The 22,084-nt window shown below is 31.7% G+C and overlaps 1 protein-coding gene across 2 annotated transcripts in view; it reads right to left on the reverse strand.

Moving 5' to 3' along the window:
* Positions 1 to 22,084, reverse strand: part of LOC125840252 (malate dehydrogenase, glyoxysomal-like) — a 320,744-nt gene that overhangs the window by 179 nt on the left and 298,481 nt on the right. The window contains exons 2-9 of one of the 2 annotated variants that reach the window (XM_049519225.1): positions 4,618 to 4,714; positions 4,282 to 4,488; positions 2,482 to 2,796; positions 1,606 to 1,695; positions 1,432 to 1,515; positions 504 to 539; positions 308 to 397; positions 79 to 173 (exon numbers count right to left, since the gene is read on the reverse strand). In XM_049519225.1, coding sequence (XP_049375182.1) covers positions 79 to 173; positions 308 to 397; positions 504 to 539; positions 1,432 to 1,515; positions 1,606 to 1,695; positions 2,482 to 2,796; positions 4,282 to 4,488; positions 4,618 to 4,686 — 986 coding nt within the window. In that variant the 5' untranslated portion in view covers positions 4,687 to 4,714. Of the gene's footprint in view, positions 1 to 78; positions 398 to 503; positions 540 to 1,431; positions 1,516 to 1,605; positions 1,696 to 2,481; positions 2,797 to 4,281; positions 4,489 to 4,617; positions 4,715 to 22,084 lie in introns of both variants that reach the window. The other variant, XR_007443723.1, reaches the window with a different exon arrangement.

The following is a 22,084-nucleotide window of genomic DNA, read 5'->3' on the forward strand; positions in this document are numbered from 1 at the left end:
ATATTGAGAAAAATCTGACCAGTATTTTCACAATGAACATGACAGTGATTTCATGGGGTAATTGATCAGAACATTAACCTCTCGTATTCATTTAGGGGACCAAGGGGGAATATCTCTTCAACTCCGCTACGCCCAAGCCGTACTTTTGATGCAAAAAATGGAAGTTCGGTCACCTATAAAGACGATTAACCACCACTACTAACTGTCATGAACCCCCAAGTTGTCAATGTTCCAGAATAAACTTATGTGATGTTAACATATACAAGCTGCAGAGGAACTTTAGCATGAGAATGTTTAAAATACATGCCTGGGAAAACACAAAGGCACATTGAATAATAGCAGCATCTCCTCTCAATCCATGCAAACATGCATCAGCAAATTTAACCGCAGCATATGCCTGAAAAGTTAGGAAAGACTTGTCATTCAGCATTGATGTGGATGATTTGAACTCTAAACAGCAATGTAAGAGAAAATTGAGATAAAGAGTGCAAAAATGTTCTAACCATAGAGAGAGTTGCCGAACCAGCACCAGCTTTTGCCTACAAAAAAGAGCATCATGTCCATTCAACAACAAATGAATTCCACCAATTGAGCTAGCTTAGTCAGTAAATTTCTGGTGCTATGACAGACAAATAAACCATGATATACACAATCAAGAAATTTGTTTGTTTACAAGAGAAGAGTAACAAGAAAAGGTAGGATGATGGAGAAAGATGATTCTATCCAGGAGAGAGAAAGCAGCTTATGGGCAATGGAGTTACGGCATGATGCTTGACAGGCTAGTACTGCATATTAGAAGTAGAAGATAAGGACTGTCCTGTGCCATTATATTACTGTTGCGGGAGGAAGGGAGAGTAATAAAATCATATAGTAAGGACTGAAACCCCTATAGGTTGTGATTGTGACATCTAAACGTGCAATGTCATATAACACATGCCTAACCATAGTTGCGTGGACTCTTCACTTTTGATGCCGCACCCGTCTCGGATTCTTCAAAAATACACTACTTTTGGCGAATCCGACACGCACCAATTGGCATTTTGAAGAGTCCGAGCAACATAGTGCCTAACCATTATTTGAAAGGATGAAGTTTCTCAGAAACTGATTTTGTCAATCATGGAAAAGACAATATGGGCAAAAATATGATTTAGGAGACGACAGGCTAAACATCCAATATGAGATAAATCAGGAAATAGTATTCTCCAACTGCTGCAAAGGATCGGGGCAACTTTTTAAGGAAGATCTGAAGTCAACGAACCTCTTTAACCATGTAGTCTATGGTAAGTCAAATATACACAACAAAGACATTATTCAACAAGATCTTTGGAAACAAAAACAGTAAGGGAAAAGCAACACCGTCGGCCAGGCACCACAACTATTTCAATATAACAACCAAAAAACTCATTTAACAAGTCTTCAATTTCATCTTACCTCGACAACCTCAGTTCCACCATTTTGTATACGAGATGTTAAATATTCAGTTTCCGCTGGGGTAAAAGAACGAGGAGGCTTAATCTGAATTCCATTAGACAAGTGATAAAGAAATCCGAGGTTAGTAAGATCCCATGAACAAGCTATACTCGGTTTGAACTAAGTTTACCAAACCTGGGAAAGAAGAGGTAGAATTGTAACACCAGCATGGCCCCCGACAACTGGAACATCCACTTCCCTAGGATCAAGCCCCAAAACTTCAGCCTTCATAACATGATGGAGATTAGACCAAGCAGAAACTCGACATAAAATGCCAAAGAACAACTCAAAGAGCATTCAGTTGGTACACACAAAATCATCCATGTCACTTCTATTGTTCTTAATTTTTTGCCAATATAATGTTCAGCAAAGGTCATCCGTATGTCTCCCAAAATAAACCAGGATTAGATGGCTGATAACTGGCCTCAGTTCCACAAACTAATCAGAAGTATGTGGCATTCACCTCAGGTCCTTGTAATCTATTTATACTTGTACACAAGGTCAATAATGCAACAGGTCTGTGAAGCATAAGAAGTAACAGCCAGTATATGCTCTTTAAAATGAATTAGGTTAAAATACTAAAGACTAAAATACAATAATACTCCACCAAATTCTATAGCTTTGTCCTAAAATGGATATAGAGAGTAAAGAAGAAATTAAAATGTATTTTGAAGAAAAATTAGTCTACAGTAGATGTCAGGTTTCACCAAGTCTTATTTGAAAGGATAAAAGGGTGACCATTAACAGCTGAGCTAGTACGATATATAAGAGAAAATGAATAGTGGGTGATTTTTTCATTCAAAAACTTGGACCTAATTTTGGGACAGATCAAAAAGGATTTTCTGGATGGAGGTTGTAACATGGTCCAATCAATCTTTCCCCCAAATAGTCGGTCAAGAAAAGCACTTGTTTATCGGCTTCTAGCTTTTTAAACATTGAGTAGCTGTTCTGTTCAATGGGAAGCGGAGGAGGGAAAATCACAAGAGAATCAGTTCAGAAGGTTATGCATACCACAAAAGTATTGGCTCTGACGACATCAAGCATAGTGACACCTAAAAGTCTCCTGGGATCAAAGGTGCCAGCCATCTTAAAAACCTCTGCAGCAATTGGTACTGTAGAGTTTACAGGATTACTAATTATGTTGACAATGGCCTTAGGACAGCACTTGGCAATTCCTTCACATAAAGTCTTCACAATTCCTGCATTTATGTTGAAAAGATCATCTCTTGTCATGCCTGGTTTTCTAGGAACACCAGCAGGGATTACTACAAGGTCCATGCCAGTGAGAGCATCTTCTAATTGTTGAGGTCCTAGAAAACCACGAACCTGAAAGTCGAGAAACTCAAGTTAATTATTAAAAGACAAAAGAACAACATTGATCAAAGTTATAGCTAGAACGTACACAACATCATAGTATGGGCTGTCTCAGCACTAAGCAATCATCAACATGCAATGTAGAGCAGAGTTGCAAAAGGCAAAGTTTGGTCTCGCCTCAGTTTGAGGTAGTGTCTAAATTCCCCCGAAAGAACAATGGGGGACAAAAATTTCACGAGTGAACACCCCTCTTATTGGCATACTAGCATCAATGTAACCATTCCAATGTTGTGAAATGCAACCAATTTCCAGTTTGTTGTGCTATTTTTCTTTTTCTTCTAACATCTCAACAGATTATTCAATTTTTCAGTATATATTCAGCAATGAATTTATGAGTACTATATTCATCGGACCCTTTAGTAAATTTCATAGTAATCCTCCTTACATGACTTTGAAATGACAGTTCTGGTAGATGCACTAGGATGGTCGGTCGGCTTTAAACCCAGTCAATCAACTAAACCTCTACCCCATATTAGTGGGGATCAGCTTTATGAATCTCTTGTTCTTTCCTCTTTATTCAGGTACATTACATTCCAATACTATATAGTTTGCTTTCAAGGCAAACCCGGGGTGCTCTAAAACTAAAAGTTCAAAACTATTTTCCTACATGGACATCCAAGTCTTTAAGACAACAACTACTATGCCTCAGTCCCTAACAAGTTGGGATTAGGCTATGCTAATCCCTACTGACTATGTTTCCCATTTAAATTCATCTCAAGCCAGAAGAAGAAGTTTCTTACAAACAAGTCTTCACCCAGAAAAAAGAATCTCATAGTCAAAGGATCTAATATAAGTGTAAGCCTTACCATTAAACAATATCCCAACTAGTCTTATTGCCTTTATGCATTCTTTACCTTGATGTGCTCTATTCTTAAAGAAGTGCAATTCATTTCGAATGACCGATAGTCTTATGAGATATTTCCTTCCATAAGACTTGCCTAACTCGTATCATTTTATGATCTTCCATAATCATATTGTCAATACCTACAAACCGATACATCTAGAAGTCTATAAATAACATCTAAACATCATAAGAGACCACCTATCATTTTGTCATCTACGTGTGTTAAATTCCGCTTTATGTTGGATGCGATCATCTCTCATCTTGTGCAACCTAGCCATACATCCATCTTAATACTCACATTTCTGCAAACTCATATTGTGAATATGTTGGGCCTTAGACGCCCCCATTCAGCATCAATAACATTGATGGTTTTACAACTATTCAATAAAAGCTACATGGTTTTATCACATAACACTCCATTAGCTGTCCTCTAATTTGACAGCTCTGTTTTTCATTACTGCCTCAATTTTGCAGTTCCATTCAAAGTAAAGTTTTCACATTTATTTAAAATAAAACAATAATAGAATACAAACTATGTGCTTACAAACTCAGTAATTCCTTAGAAAAACAAGGGAAATAGGGAGAAAAATTACCACAGCACCAGTGTCCATGTGGCTAATATCAGCAGTTACACCAGGGGTATTTGCAACATCATAAAGATGCAGAACCGAAACCAAGGGATTCATCTTCATAAGCATTGCAAGTGGTTGACCAATACCTCCTGCAGCACCCAAGATCGCAACTTTGAATCCCGGAGAACCCCCTTTCGCCCTGCAATTAGCTGCGCTCAATCCCTCCATCTTGAGCCCCAAATGACAAAACATCACCGATCAATATAAGAGTAAGAACAAAGTAGTACTATATCATTTTACTATACTGTAATTGATCAATTGTTAAAAAAAGAAAAAAAAAAAAGAGGCTGAAGAAACCTGGTGAGGAGAAGTATAAGGGTTAAGATGGGCTGAGATGGTGGCGATTCGTTCAGCACTGCGCTGCATATTGGATTTCGTTTGAGAATGAAATTATTTAGCGAGAAACAGAGGCAGTTGAAATCAATTTAGTTTCTATTTTTCCAAAGAGAAAAGATGAAATGATTTATAAGTAGAGCGATCAAGAAGAAGAAACCGGAATGATGACGACACCCTTTATTGAGATGTGTGAAATTGGATTTAAAGTTTTTTCTACAGACTTATCTTCACCGATCTGGATTGCGGGAATTGTTAATCAATTCTAAACAAATTGGGTATGAAATTTTATACCGCTAATGATATGAAGTGGAAAATAGACAAGTTTTATTTTTTCACTTAAAAAGGAAAATTAGGCTCTATGAGAAAATTCTAATGCTACCTAATTTATATTTTATTCCATTTAGTTTATATTTGTGTAAGAATATTTTTATATAAAATGATATATTATGTATAATTATTTTCCGGTATATATGGTAGGTAATGTATATCATACTACTAATAGTAATGTTGAATGAATATTTTGAAAGTTTCCCTTTTCTTAAAAAAGAGATTTTTAGAAAATATTATGAAAATCAAACTTAATATATATTATAATTGATGATATTATTTTACTTCAAAATGTAGAAATAATTACTTTACAAAATATATACGACCTCTAACAAATCCCACTAACTTGGACATTTGTCAAATAACTCTATCTATTGCTTTTTCTTCAAAAGAATTCTTCCTTTTGTTACGGTTCTCTTATGGCTTCCACAACTTTTTCATATATATATATATATATATACCAAATAATGTACCCAAAAAATATACCATACCATTCCTAGTTGTATGTATGTAAATAAATACATTTTACTGGGGTGATATATACACACTCGTATATATGTCACTATATGCTGATGTAATAATTAGAAATTTTGTTTCTTTCGTATAGGGTGTGTTTGGTATGAAGGAAAACATTTTCTGAAAAATGTTTTTCAACTTTTCCATGTTTAGTCGGCTTAAATGTTTTGATTTGAATGATAGTTTTTAGATTTCAATACCAAATTAACTCGATCCATTTTAATTTGTTTGTTTGAATAAAGAGGGTCAGTTATACTTACAAGTATTAACGTAATTCTTCCTTACTAGATCTAATCCTTCCCAATATAGGGATTAGAAAAGAAAAAAACTTTTCATAACGAATTCATTGCTTGAAAGAAAAAAAAAGCAAAAGATATATGTTGTAAATTTCGCATCCGGATGAATCGTTTATTAGTTTGATGTCAATCTAATTCATACTAGTTGAACTAAAGGTAATTTGACCATTTTGCTTAAATTAAAGATTGAGGTGCTAAAACGAGTGAAAGGTTTAATGCATAGTTGACTTCTTAATTTGTAACCAAATTCCTTCAGCATATCTTATTTTTATTATTATGTGTAATCGCTTACACTTTAAAGGTAGAATAGATGAGTGGACCAGACTGAATATGTCATTTGGTAGAAAGAAATAACTATGTGCACAAAATAGTATAGGTAATTCGAATTTGAAGATTATTGGTGTGCAAGTACGCTAAAACATTAGAAAATTGTTAAAATACCGATTATCAATTAATCAACTATTAATCATTAACGATTCAATTTTCAATTTAATCGTTATATAAAAAAAATAAAATCATGCATGAAAAAATGACCGACAAGAGAGTATTGAATAAGCATTTTTCAAGCTACATCGACTGATAAAGTTATTTGTGCGATTTGCGAACATTGCTAATACAATATTCAGTGAAGCGTGAACATTGAAATAATACTACATTCAATGAACATTAAGAACAGGGAAGCATCGTTTTGACTGGTGTAAAATTAGTGTGATTTAATCATTATTCTCGAAATATCGGTTAATCTATTAATAAAATATTCTTAATTGTTATAAAGCATCGTTTTGACTGGTATAAAATTAGTGTGATTTAATAATTATTCTCGAAATATCGATTAGTATATTAATAAAATATTCTTAATCGTTATAAAATTAATAACTCAATAATAAAAATATTTAACCAATATAGAACCATTAAACTAATAACTCAATACTAATAAATAAGTAGCATTTCTTTTGTTTCGAATTATCGATTGTACCCAAAACATGCACAGCCTTAGATAAGCCTCTCACTAGGGTAAAGTGCACAAATACACAATTTTTGAGATCGCTATTTAATTAACTTGTAGCCGAGATTGTATTCATTATTTGCAAATATACCAACTTTGGAAACCCTTCAGCCATACAAAACTAAAGTTGTAAAAATTTGTGTTTAAAGTCTGACAAATTTCAGACATTTAAAACTAGAATTATAGTCATGTCAAGGCCCAAATTTCAGGCATCTTTTGCTTGAAGTTGTGGTCTTGGCAACGCTAAAATTTAGACATTAATTGATTGCACTTCCTACATATAGTGGCTTGCTAAAATCAACACATATTGTTTTACTAAATTGTGGCCTTGATTAGGTCGACTCAACATTTTTTTTTAATTGAAATTGTTCCGATATATAAAGACTGCACTTCAGCCATTTTAACATGAAGTTCAAGCATATATATGACTTCTTTTTCATATATTTTGCGCATAAAGTTCATGTAATAATTTTTTTGTAGATACAATACTCAAATGATCTATCTTAAATAAGCTTAAATTTATAATATAAGTTTCAAATAATATAAAGAATCAATCTCAATCATCAATTTGTCAAACAATAATAACTATAATAATCTTATTTTAAAACAATGGTGATTTGTCAATATTTTCAAGCTTTTCAGAATAAAGAAGCGAAAGAAACATAAGAAAGAGGATGAGGAGAATAGTTCTTCTTGGGAAGTCATTATACGACAACTTCAATATAAAAAAAGTGTATGAAGTTTGGTTATTGTAAAGTTAGGACTTCATTGGAAAAAAAGAAAAGGATGTGAAGTTGGCATTGCCAAATCAGATCAAACTTCAGGCAAAAACATTATAAGTTTGACCTTGACAAGGTCACATTTTAGGAAAGAAGTATCCTTGCCAAACTTCAAACACACATTATGCAACTTTATGTTGAATAAGAAGGAAGCAGATGATTGGAACATGTCCAATGAAGCTGACAAATTTATAACACTGCTGTAAAATTAGAGTTACACTAGGATTATACTACTTATATTAATTAGGATTATATTATGACTAGGATTAAATTACGATTAGGATTATAGTACAATTAGGATTAGATTATTTATAATTGCATTATTATTATTATTATTATTATTATTATTATTATAATAATAATAATAATAATAATAATAATAATAATAATAATAATTTTTGCATATTGGCATGGTTCAAATTGCTTTTAAACCTTTAACTCTTAAAGGGTTACCAAAAACTTTCTTAGTTGCTCTACAAGATGCAAGGAATTTAAATTTTCGTCAATCCTTGATGGGTTCAATAGAATCTACGGTGGCTTATGGTCCAGTTTATTTTAATGTTCAACCCAATTTGCAGTTATTTTTGACTGATTCTAATATATTAGATGCTTTAACCTTGAATGTTAAAACGCATGGTTATAACTATGCACCTGGATCTGAATTAATTTGCTTGTCGTATAGAATCTATTATAAATTACTTGCTATTTTGAATCCTAGATGTAAGTTATATGATACATCTGATCAAACTATTTTAGTAGAAACTAATTTCGCCAGATATAAGGTCACTACTAGAAGACCTATAAAATGGGAAGAAATTAATTTTCCTACCACTTGGATTTTAGATTCTGTTATATCCCCTGAGCAAATGACCGATGCTGTCACTAATTCTGAATATTCTCATATTAGTCAAAATTCTGATGGAAAAATTTGTATGCAGTTTGATGAAAAAAGTGTTCCTTATAGTAGACATTCTTTTGCTTCTGATAGAAGACTGCTATTCAACATATTTCTCCGATAGAACCTTATTATAGTCCAGCTAGAAATCGCGCTGCTTCTTTACATACTTTATCAACAGTTATATCTGCAGAAAAACAAAAAATTAAAATTGATCCTCGGTTAAACATTGTTCAAACGAATGATAAAGCATCCGATATTTCTGATAAGGATATTCCTTCTGTATCCGATATGGATTTTGATACTTAATGATGAGTGAACATCGAATTGATTTTAGTCCAGGTTCGCTGGCAAGAAAATATATTCAAAACGAATTTTTAAATGAAAAATGGAACCGGTTTAAAACTTGGTTTTTTGACACTTATAATAAAGAAGATTTAAATAATATTTCTCAAGAGTTTTATGAAACTTGTGCATTACATAATCATATTATGTTTTTTGTGCCTTGGTTTATAACCACTTATTTGCCTTTATTCATCAACGTTCTTGAACGATCTTACAAAGATGAATCAGGTAATATTATTCAATCCATTAATCCTCCTCAAGCTTCGTTTATTTTACCAAATAATTCTGGTATTACTTTTACTGCTTTTCATAAATTTATTGATAATGATGTCGCCACAGTAAGTATAAATGAAATTAATCGTCTTATTTCTCAAAATAATTATTTGGGTCTATATGTCAAAGTTATTGGTGAACATATTTGTTCTCTAGACAAAAAAAATAGATAGCCTGTCTAATCTGATTGTTCAAATTGATAGTAAGCTAAAATATGTGAAACAAGTTTCGGAACAAACTTCTTCGTCAAAATAGCCTGATGTTCATATTCAAAGGCCCCCTGAGATTCAGGATTTTATTCTTAGACCTTTGCACGACCTTGAAAATCTTCTTGATAAAAAGTTTTCTCAATTTGGTGCAAGTGCGAAACCGATAAGTCTCGTTGAAGACTTTGTAGATGAGATGGAAGCCACTTTTGATTTCAAAACTCAAATGGAAATGGAAGTTAATAAACTTCATGGGTAGCCAAAGAAGAATAGTGGTAATACTGCTTATGCTAGAAAACCTAGCATGCAAACATATTACTATCCCAGGCCTACTCCTCAAGATGTTTTAATAGAGGAAAGAGATTGGAATCAAACTAACACTTCTTATAGTGGAAGTGAGATTTAAGTCATTTGTAAATGATATATGTTGCTTCCTTGATTGATACTTTTCCATTTGTGATATATATATATATATATATATATATATTCTATATTCTATTCTACTATTATATAAGAGGGAGTTTATGATGGGACATTCTAATGTCCCATCATAAACTCCCTCTATAATATATAATATAAAATAATATAATATAATAAATCATTTTTTCTACTATATAATATATATAATATATATTTATTTTTTTACTATGTAATAAAAGGGAGTTTATATAATATATAATATAATATTAATATATAAAAATAGGTTGACTCTCAAAATTCTATCCGGGTCACATATATTGGGACAAAAAAAATAACATATATCATTTTAAAATTACCAAAAAATTATTATAAATAATAATAATTAACAACTTAAAACATCTGAAAGACATTTTAAAAGGGTTAATTTTGTAATTTTATCCATATCACATAAATTAGGACAAAGTGACCAGCAATGTAGGTTATTTGAAAGTTACATAAAAATATTATAAATCACAATAATTAATAACTTAAAACATTTTTTTTTTAAAAAATGCACATTTGGATGACTCTTCAAATTTCATTTGTCTCACATAAATTGAGACAACAAAAATAACATATATTGCGTCCATTTTAATTTATTTGTCTTAATTTTCTTTTTATATTTAAAAATTGCGTAAAAATACTATAAATCATGATAATTGACAACGTAAAATATGTTTTGAAAAAGATACAAAAAATTGCACTGATTCTTGAAGTTAATCTATCGTAAAAATACTATAAATCATGATAATTGACAACATAAAATATTTCAAAAAAAAATACATATAAAAAATTTCGATTGATTCTTGAAATTAATCTATCGTTAAAATTTATGTATAAACTACAATAAATCGTGATAATTGACAACTTAAAATATTTATTAAAAAAACACAAAAAAAGAAATTGACTGATTCTTAAAATTAATCTATCAATGTCACATAAAATGAGACAAAAGTAGTAATATGTATTATTTAATGTGAAATTATTGAAAACTACGTAAAATGTATTGTAAATCTTAACAATTAACAATATTTGATTAACTCTTGAAATTTTATCTATGTTACATACATTGAGACAAGCGGAGTAATATATATTAAGTATTTACAATTATGTAAAAATATTATAAATTACATTATTAACAACTTAAAATATTTAAAAATCATATTAAATTTAAATAACTCACTATATTTTATCTGTGTCACATACATTAGGACAAAAAATAATAGTTATTGCGCCTGTGCGTAAGGGAGTTTATGCCCAAGTATAATATATAATATTTAATGACTCTCCAAATTTCATTTGTGTCACATAAATTCAGAAAACAAAAATAACATATATTGGGTCCATTTTAATTTATTTGTCTTATTTTTTTAGTTTTTTTTTATATTTAAAAATTGCGTAAAAATACTATAAATCATGATAATTGACAACATAAAATATGTTTTGAAAAAGATACAAAAAATTCCACTGATTCTTGAAGTTTAGCTATCGTAAAAATACTATAAATCATGATAATTGACAACATAAAATATTTCAAAAATAAATACATATAAAAAAATTTGATTGATTCTTGAAATTAATCTATCGTTAAAAATTATGTATAAAATACAATAAATCGTGATAATTGACAACTTACAATATTTATTAAAAAACCAGAAAAAAAATAAATTGACTGATTCTTAAAATTAATCTATCAATGTCACATAAAATGAGACAAAAGTAGTAATATGTATTGTTTAATGTGAAATTATTGAAAACTACGTAAAATGTATTATAAATCTTAACAATTAACAACATTTGATTGACTCTTGAAATTTTATCTATGCCACATACATTGAGACAAGCGGAGTAATATCTATTAAGTATTTAAAAATTGCGTACAACCATATTGCTTTCCGTAGGCTTCGAATTATCGTGGTCATTTTTTAGGCTGATACAAGTTTTGTACATTTTCTATTTTTTTTTAATATTATAAATCGCAATAATTAATAATTAAAAATATTTAAAAAAATATATTAAAAATTGAGTTGGTTTCGGGAATTTTATTTATACTATTTAAAATGGGACAAAGGAAGCAACATATATCATTTACAAATTACTTAAAAAACATTAAAAATTACAATAATTACCAATTTAAAATATTTAAAAGCTATATAATAAAATAGGTTCAGTCTCAGAATTATATCAGGCTCACATGTATTGGGACAGAAAAAATAACACATATCATTTTAAAATTACCAAAAAGTATTATAAATGATAATAATTAACAACTTAAAATATCTGAAACACATTTTAAAAGGGTTAATTTTGTAATTTTATCCTTATCACATAAATTATGACAAAGTGACCAGTAATGTTGGTTATTTGAAAGTTACATAAAAGTATTATAAATCATAATAATTAATAACTTAAAACATTTTTAAAAAAAAATTTAAAATTTGGATGACTCTCCAAATTTTATTTGTGTCACATAAATTGAGACAACATAACATATATTGGGTCCATTTTAATTTATTTGTCTTATTTTTTTTTTGGGTTTTTTTATATTTAAAAAATGCGTAAAAATACTATAAATAATGATAATTGACAACATAAAATATGTTTTGAAAAAAATACAACAAATTCCACTCATTCTTTAAGTGAATCTATCGTAAAAATACTATAAATCATGATAATTGACAACATAAAATATTTCAAAAATGTTGTATGTGGGTAGTCTTATTGTGCCTTGAATAGCGTCAAAGAAAGTACAAGTTTGTGATAAAAAAAACTTATTCCTTTATCCACGCAAACAATCGCTTCAAAAACTCCGTTATTAGCCCCAAAACATACCATTTATATTATTGGGCCTGTGCATAGCACGGACAACATTATCTAGTATTATTTTAAAAGGGAGTTTATGCCCAAATTCTACTATATAATAAATATAATATATAATATTCAAGAAAGTCTCAATCTTGAATATTATACATTATACTTGGGTATAAAATAGAATTTTAAAAGTCCCACAAGTATAATATATAATATTCAAGATTGGAAAAAGTCCCAATCTTGAATATTATATATTATACTTGGGCCTAAACTCTCTTTTATAATATAGTAGAATTAATAAGAGATTAAAGTGAGGAGCTTAGAATAGTAAGGGCATTTTTGTAATTACTTATTTTATTTTATTTGTGGTTTTTTTGGCGGCTAATACTTAAATCTTTTTTTTCTTGTTTTTTTCTTTACAAATATGACTACTAATTAATAAGGCAGTAAATAGAGGAGCTTGTCGTAATCCTCCTGTGTGCTTCCACACAACTAAAATAAAGCTTCTACAGATGCACTAATTTTTTGTAGTAAAAAGAAGGGCCAACTTGAATAACTTTTTTCACATATTTCTTCTGCTTTTAATTTGGTTATTTTACTTCTTTTTTTGTATGTTATTTGTTTAAAAATATGAAAATATATTATTATAAATCAAAATAATTAACTATATAATATTATTTTAGTTCAAGCCAACTCAAAATCTCCTCTAATTTAAATCTTAACAACATATAAAAAATTTGTGACCAACATAGATTGGAAAAAAAAACCTACATATATTAATGAAAGTTACATAAGAATAATACTATAAATTACAATAATAAACAACTTTAAATATATAAAAACCAAATTAAAAATTGATTGACTCTTCAAATTCCGTCTATATCACATAACATATATATATATATATATAACCAATATACATATACAAGTGCTGCGCTTTTTATACAAACGATATGCATGTCTGCGATTTATACAAATCAGATGCTTCACAACAAATTATGTTTGCTATAGAGCGCAAATAACAAAATTGTAGCTATAGAGCGCTAGTGTGAATTTTATGTTTTCTAAACCTAAAATTGATATATATATATATATATATATATATATAAAAATTAGAATAATTAACAACTTAAATATCTAAAATCATATTAAAAGTCGATGAACTCTTCAAATTTTGTCTATATCACAAAAATTGTGAAATTTTGTCTATATCACAAAAATTGTGAGAAAAAACAACATATGTTGGGCCCGTGCTAGCACGGGCTCCTGTAACTAGTATTATAAATAGGGGAACTTTAGCATATAGCCACACAAAATAACTTAATTACGCTTCATAACTATAGTTTGCTAATTACAGTTTGTAGCTACATGTTATACGGAGGAGAGTGACGGGCGAGATTGGGAGAGGGAGGAGAGAGGTGAATTGTATATGTATATCTGTCAAAACAATTGTATATATGTAACTGATATACATATGTATTTGTATATCTGGCGAGCAAGATCGGGAGAGGGAGGAGAGAGACAAGCGAGAGGGGGCAATAATTTGTTAGTTGCGAATTATACAAATGTGACGAATTATACAAATGTGGCTATTTATACAAACTCGAACTCATCCCACCTAATTAATGGTTAATATTAGTCGCGAATAGTAATTATAGCAAACTATAGCTATGATGACTAATTAAGTAGTATAAGTTTGCTTAACCACATAATTTTCCCTTATAAATATAATAGCTATGTTATGTTTAATTATGTAAATTTTCCTTCTTAAAATTTTAGTTATAGAATTAAGATAATATTATAATACACATAATAAAAAGAAATCTAACAAATATATGCATTAGAATTATTTAATGGTTAGTGCACATTACTGCATATTGACATAGAGGACACATAAAATTATGAAAAAAAATAATTAAACTAGTATAAATAATGCAAAAAAATGCAAAAAAATAATTATGAGTTACTTATTTTATAAATCTAAAAAAGTTTAAAATTTTTAACTAAAAATAGCCAATTTTTAAACTGGAGTATCTTTGGAAAATTTAGAAGATGTCACTTGAATGGAAAAAAATTAACCCATGTACCGTTAAAATTGAAGTCAAAATGTATTTTAAGGATTGTAAATCTCTTAAAACACTTTAATGGAAAAAATGCAACTCGTGTACCGACAAAAGTGAAGTCAAAATATATTTTAAGGATTGTAAATCTCTTGAAACACTTGAATGGAAATAATGTAACTCATGTACCGTCAAAATTGAAATCAAAATGTATTTTAAGGATTGTAAATATCTTAAAACACTTTAATGGAAAAAATGCAACTCGTGTACCGACAAAAGTGGAGTCAAAATGTATCTTAAGGATTGTAAATCTCTTGAAATACTTGAAGGGAAAAAAATGTAACTCATGTACCGTCAAAATTGGAGTCAAAATGTACTTTAAGGATTGTAAATATCTTGAAACACTTGAATGGAAAAAATTTAACTCATGTACCGTCAAAACTAGAGTCAATGTATTTTAAGGATTGTAAATCTTTTGAAACACTTGAAAGGAAAAAATGTAACTCATATACCGTCAAAATTGAAGTCAAGATGTATTTTAAGGATTGTAAATCTCAAAGAAAAATACATAATAAGCAATTCATTTATATACTTGACTTAATCACAAAATAAAAAAAAAAACACCATCACCTATAAATTGAGCAACTTTCTTCCCAATGTTTCTCAAGCCTATTATGTCAAACCATCTTCTTTCCCCAAAAACTGTTGTAATGGCACAAATACAGATTATACACCGACAGAAGATTGAACTAAAGATGATAACCTCTAAAGCGAAATGCATGGTAGCTTTCAAAAACCTATGGGCAAGTGCTATTAAGGAAGCACGTGAACTTCATATCACAACGGGAGCAGATGTTGCTATTGTCGCTTATTCCCCAACAGGCAAACCATTTGCTTATGATTCCTCCAACAATTTTGGCACTATAAAGAGGTTTCTCAATAATGCAAAAGCTTCTGCGATCAAAGGGGGTCATTGATTTGACTGTAATCAGAGAAGGATTTATCTATTTTCTTTTATTTAGTTTTTATCTTCAGTGAAGTCAGTTTATTTCAGTATGTGAGTGTTTATTTGGGTCGTTGTTGTCCTTTGATTTTTATTTGCTTAATCATTTACAGTTGCGTCTTTAGTCCTCCATGATCTTATACTATAAAGTATAAGATCTTATGGTATATTTTCTATTCTCTGTTATATTTTAATAAAATAAATTCTTCTCTGTTAAAGAATGTGAAGTCAACTCGTGAAATATATGTTTATGCATTAGTCGATTATATCCCTCTTCTAAGTAATTGAGCTACGAAATTGTTTGAAAACTCTAAAAGTGTTCACCAGAAATTGTAGAATCACCCAATTTAAATTCAAATAAAAATGAAAATAAAAATTACATTCTCTTAGTTTGATTTAGTTTTAAATTTTGAAAATCGATAAAATTTTATTGAATTGTGATCAAAGTAAAAAATAATATAAGAATTGAACCAAAAAAGTTGTATAAATACATAATTAAAAATTATAATTACATTTTATTATGTATATGTATTTTTTCATATCTATTTACAAAATATTTGCAATGGATATTTTGTTTTTGAAATCTTGAGCATTTTTTTAGTGTGTATAATTATCTCGTTTCTTATATTATCTTTAGAGTTTAAACTATAATGGGCTTTTTCAGACATCATCTTTGGTCATATTATGCATATGTCGATGCAAATATGTTCTTTTATAAATATATAGGCCTGTGGAAATACGAGTTCAATATGCATGTGTGTTACTTTTTTTGTCCTAATTTTTGTGACATAGATAGTATTTGGAGAGTCAAACATAAATTGTATATGTTTTTAAATATTTTAAGCTGTTAATTATTGTAATTTATAGTACTTTTGTCATGACCCAAAATGAGTCATGAGTGACATCCACACCTAACCTCCTAGGTGGGCGAACCAAAAAATTCAACCCCAACTTATATTAATTGTTCAACTTACGAAATCCAGCCATAATGCAGAAGCTCAAATCTTATTAAGGTAAGAAATACAAATCCACTAAAGTCTATTAGAAATTATTTCTCATAATGTGAAAGTCATCACGTCAAGACAACTAATTCTCAAATACCAAGTCTAAGAGTATCAAAGATACTAGAACTAAATAAATAAAATAGTTTGTGTCCGAAAATAAAGGACATCATTCCACGACCGAGAGAATCCAACACGATCTAGAATGAATAGCTCACGCTAGAACCTGATGTGCTGGAGAAGGGCTAGAGCTAAGGGCGAGTTAACCCTGGTGGTACATGTAGAAATCTCACATCTAGGATTAGAGAAATTAAGGATTATATGGATGAAAATAATGTTGAGTTACAAACTCCTTATGTCACACCTTGAGCCCACACCCTGGACGTGGCCGACACTCGAGAACCATTGCTGGGGCCAAGAGAACCCTTGGTCTGGCTTACTTACTCAGTGGAAGACTTAAACACAAGAGATATAGCTCATGCAATAACTTAAAAGATAGTAACTTAGCCAAAAATGGCAACTCAAGTCTTAAACGTATACAACTGAAATGAATAAGACTAAAGAACTAATACTATCGGTCTATGAAGTCTCTAAAACAAAGAGGGATGTAGGGACAGGACCCCCGAGCATCCTAACAACTGAAAACTAGAAATCAAATGATGAAAGAGTCCTCCGGAATGCAAGGGGGCTCACCAACAGACTCAGAGTGCTGAACCTGATTAACGAGGCGCTGGATGCTAATCTTGGTAACCTGTGTCTGCATCATAAGACGATGCAGGCCAACTGGCATTAGTACATTGAATGTACGAGTATGCGAGTTGGAATGCTAAACAATACAAAGCCTTGAAAAGATTCTAAAAGAAATATTTACCGTGGCTTTTCTCAACTCATGAATAACTTAACTCAAAATAAAGCAATGAACACGTGCAATATATGAAAAGCTTTATAAAACAGTAAAATCCACTTAGTTCATTAAAGGAAATGCAGTAACAAACTCAACTTTACTCATATAATAAAATAAGATAGTTTCTGTAGGAGATTGTTTAACCGACAACTACTACTATGAGCCTAAGTGGTGATACAACGTCTTACCCATGCTGCCAGAACTGCCCTATAATCTGTCGTCATATAGAACGCTTAACTTAGTGGATCCACTAGCTTAACTTATGCGATCATCTAAAAAACATGAACCATTAATACCCATGATAGCTACATGGTTTATGGAGACTTGAGTTAATATGAACTCGCATCCCCATATCGGTGCTCATTACTACTCCCAAAAAGTACTTAGCTCATATGTTTTAAAAACAAACTTCTTTCTTTGGTTTGAGATAATTATTCAAAACTCAACTTAAAAGCTCTCTTGGATTCAATGTTCCCTTTTCTTGCTCAACTATAAAAACATTTATAAACTCTTTGGGAATACTTAGTTCCCTTATAACTTTTTTGAGAAATGAACTCAACTCTTTACTCTTTGTTTAACTTGAAACTTAAGTCTTAAAATAAGGTTAAAATGTTTGTTAGAGACTTTTGAAAACTTTAAAATCTTTGCTTTGACTTGCTTCTTAACTTCTAGACTTGACACTTAACTTCTCTTGACTTTGGTCCTAACTTTCCTTGAATTGGATTATGGATTCAAGGTTCATGATCTCGTGTTTACGGATGATTTCATGATATTTAGATGTAGCTTAGAGTGTTGGGATCAACCAGAAAACATAGGTACATTGCTAAGGAGCAATGCAAGTACGAAAAGGTGGGGAAGAAATGGGTAGAACTGGCGTCCCTGGCGCTCTGAGAGGCGCGGGCGCGAGCCCTCAAACTTCACAGAATATGTTGGGGCGCGCTGGCTGGCGCGACTCCCCACCCTCTTCCCCGGGTGTTTGACGACTTTTCTTCTCCGTTTTTCAACTCTAAACCCTCTAAACTTCAATGGTTCTTTCCCCACACACTTAGGATCATTTATACCCTCTATATATGATAGATTCAAACTAAAATTTCACCCAGAAACATGAATCAAATAGCAAGAAACTTCAATCAACACAACCCACAAAAAATAAAGAACAACCTTCAACAATGTTCATCAAGAACTCAATTTCTAAACTTTCAAGACTTAAATTTGCTGAATTAAATCATGATTGGCGCGTGGGTGAAATAACCCAACGCTATGCGATCTCACATACCTTGTAGGGATCACCCACGACGAAATCCACAAGCTATCCTTGACGAAGTCGACGAATCTTGCTTCCTCTTCTCCTTTCTCCTCTTTTCTCTTTTCTCCAAGCCCTAGCGTGAACTCTAACTTTTCTAAACTGACCAAAATCTGGTTTTACCCCAATTAATCTCTAAAAACGAATTAAAATAATTAGGTAAGGAAAAGACTACATTACCCTTCAAAAAATCCGGATTAGACTTTCCTTAATCCAACAACCCAACTTCCAAAGGGCATAACTTACTCATACAAACTCGGAATCGCGCAAACTCGGTGTCGTTGGAAAGATCATTCCTAGAGATTTCCAACCATATCTGGAAGTACACCTTAATCATCTTGAGATAGGAGTTATGACCGTTTGAAGTTGACCAAAACCCAACTTTTCCTAACTTGAACAATTTCCATATTTTCATTCTTTCCAAAAATGACTATTTCCAATTATTAGTTTCTTCCTAGTTATTTCAAATTGCGAGATGTTACAATATCTCCCCCTTGGGAAAATTCTTCCTCTAATGAGATTACTCTTACTAGGCTAAGGGTGTAATATCAAGTTCAAACACCCAACAATCAATTGCAAACAAACAACATGCTCACGCATAATTTAAAGAGCACTAAGAAGAGAATTAGTACCTTGGTCTGCACTTTCTCCGGACTGAAATAGATGTGGATATCTCTTCTTCATATCCTCTTCAGCTTCCCAAGTAGCTTATTCAACAAATTGGTTCTTCCAAAGGACTTTGACTGATGCTACTTCCTTAGTCCTCAACTTGCGAACTTGGCAGTCTAAGATCTGAACATGAATCTCCTAATAAGATAAGCTGTCCTTGGTCCCAATATCTTTAGTTGGTATGATCAATGAAGGGTCGCCCATGCACTTCTTCAACATGGAAATGTAAAACACCGGATGAACCGCGACTAACTCTTGTGGTATCTCCAATTCATAAGCTACTTTACCAATCTTCTTGGATATTCGGTAAGGTTCGATATACCGGGGACTAAGCTTCCCCTTCATACCAAACCTCATAACACCCTTCATGGGTGAAACTTTTAGATACACCCAATCATCTACTTCAAACTCCAACTCTCTTCTCCTAACATCAGTGTAGGATTTCTGACGACTCTGTGCCGTCTTCAATCTCTCTCGAATCACTTTCACCTTCTCCATCACTTGATGCACTAAATTTGGTCCTATTAACCCTGCTTCACCAACTTCAAACCATCCAATAGGATATCTGCATCTTCTCCCATAAAGAGCTTCATAAGGAGCCATTTGGATGCTAGAGTGGTAACTATTATTGTATGAAAATTCGATAAGGGGTAGGTGTTCATCTCAATTACCTTTGAAATCAATCACGCAGGCCATCAACATATCCTCTAAGGTCTGAATAGGGCGCTCTGCTTGCCCATCAGTCTGAGGATGAAAAGCAGTACTCAAGTTCACTTTTGAACCCAAACCCTTCTGAAAATATTTCTAGAACTGTGCAGTAAATTGTGCACCCCTATCTGAAATAATGAATACCAGAACCCCATGAAGTCTTACCACCTCTTTAATATAAAACTTGGCATAATCTTCTGCTTAGTGGGTAGTCTTTACCGGCAAAATGTGGGCTAATTTTGTCATTTTATCGACAATCACCCAAATAGAATCATGTTGCCTGCGAGACCTTAGTAAACCTGTGATGAAGTCCATATTAATCATCTCCCACTTCCATTCCAGAAGCTCTATATTCTGAGCCAAACCATTGGGCCTTTGATGCTCTACTTTAACTTGTTGGCAATTTGAACACTTAGCAACAAATTCTACAATGCCCTTCTTCATACTACTCCACCAATAGACTTCTCTTAAATCGCGATACATCTTTGTGGAACCCAGATGAATGGAATATCTGGAGCTATGAGCTTCCTCCATGATCTTCTCATGAAGTCCATCCACCATTGGTACACACAATCTACCTTGATATCTCATCACACCATCTCCCCCTTGTTTAGAAGCTAATACTTTTTGCTCACGAACATTTGCCTTCAATTCAAGCAATAGAGGGTCTTGGCCTTGCTTCTCTTTCACTTCTGACACCAATAAAGATTCAGTCCCATTCATCACCACTACTCCTCCTTCTGTGGAATCCATTAGCCGAACTCCTAAGCGTGCAAATGTATGCACATCTTTCACCAACTCTCTTTTTTCTTCCTCAATATAGGCAATACTACCTATATACAACCTGCTCAAAGCATCAGCGAAAACATTAGCCTTACCTAGGTGGTAAATAATACTCATGTCATAATCCTTGAGTAATTCTAACTACCTCATTTGTCTGAGATTAAGCTCTTTATGAGTGAACATATATTGAACACTCTTATGATCAGTGAATACATCAACAAGGACACCATATAAATAATGACATCTCCATATCTTCAAAGCAAATACTACAATAGCCAATTCTAAGTCATGGGTTGAGTAGTTCTTCTCATGAACTTTCAACTGTCTAGAGGCATAAGCTATGACTTTGCCATTCTGCATTAACACACAACCCAAACAAACTCTAGGTGCATCACAATACACCACAAAACCTTAAGTACATTCTGGTAAGGTCAAAACTGGGGTAATAGTCAACCTTTTTTTCAATTCCTGAAAGCTTTTCTCACAAGTTTCAGACCATTGAAACTTAACAGTTTTTTGAGTCAACTTGGTCAAAGGGGATGAGATGGACGAGAACCCCTCTACGAACCTTCTATAATATCCAGTCAAACCCAAGAAACTCCTAATATCATTTGTAGATGTGGGTCTATGCCAACTCTGCATCGCCTCTATCTTCTGAGTATCAACTCTAATTCCATCACCGAAAACTATGTGTCCCAACAATGCCACAAACTCAAGCCAAAACTCACATTTTGAGAACTTAGCATAAAGCTCCTTATCTTTTAAGGTCTGAAGAACTATTCTGAGATAGCTAGTATGATCTTCTTTATTCCTTGAATAGATTAGTATGTCATCAATGAAGACGATAACAAACATATCTAAATAAGGTTTGAAAACTGTATTCATAAGGTCCATGAACGCCGTAAGTGCATTAGTTAAACCGAACGACATGACTAGAAACTCATAATGACTATAACGGGTCCTGAATGCTGTCTTGGGAATATCACTTTCCCTTACTTTCAACTGATGGTAGGTAAATCTGAGATCTATCTTAGAAAAACAAGAAGCACCTTGAAGTTGATCGAATAAATCATCAATTCTTGGA

The sequence above is a fragment of the Solanum verrucosum genome, unplaced genomic scaffold, assembly GCF_900185275.1.
Source record: "Solanum verrucosum unplaced genomic scaffold, falcon-dt-bn FXZP01000180.1, whole genome shotgun sequence".
In the NCBI taxonomy this organism is placed as follows: Eukaryota; Viridiplantae; Streptophyta; class Magnoliopsida; order Solanales; family Solanaceae; genus Solanum; species Solanum verrucosum.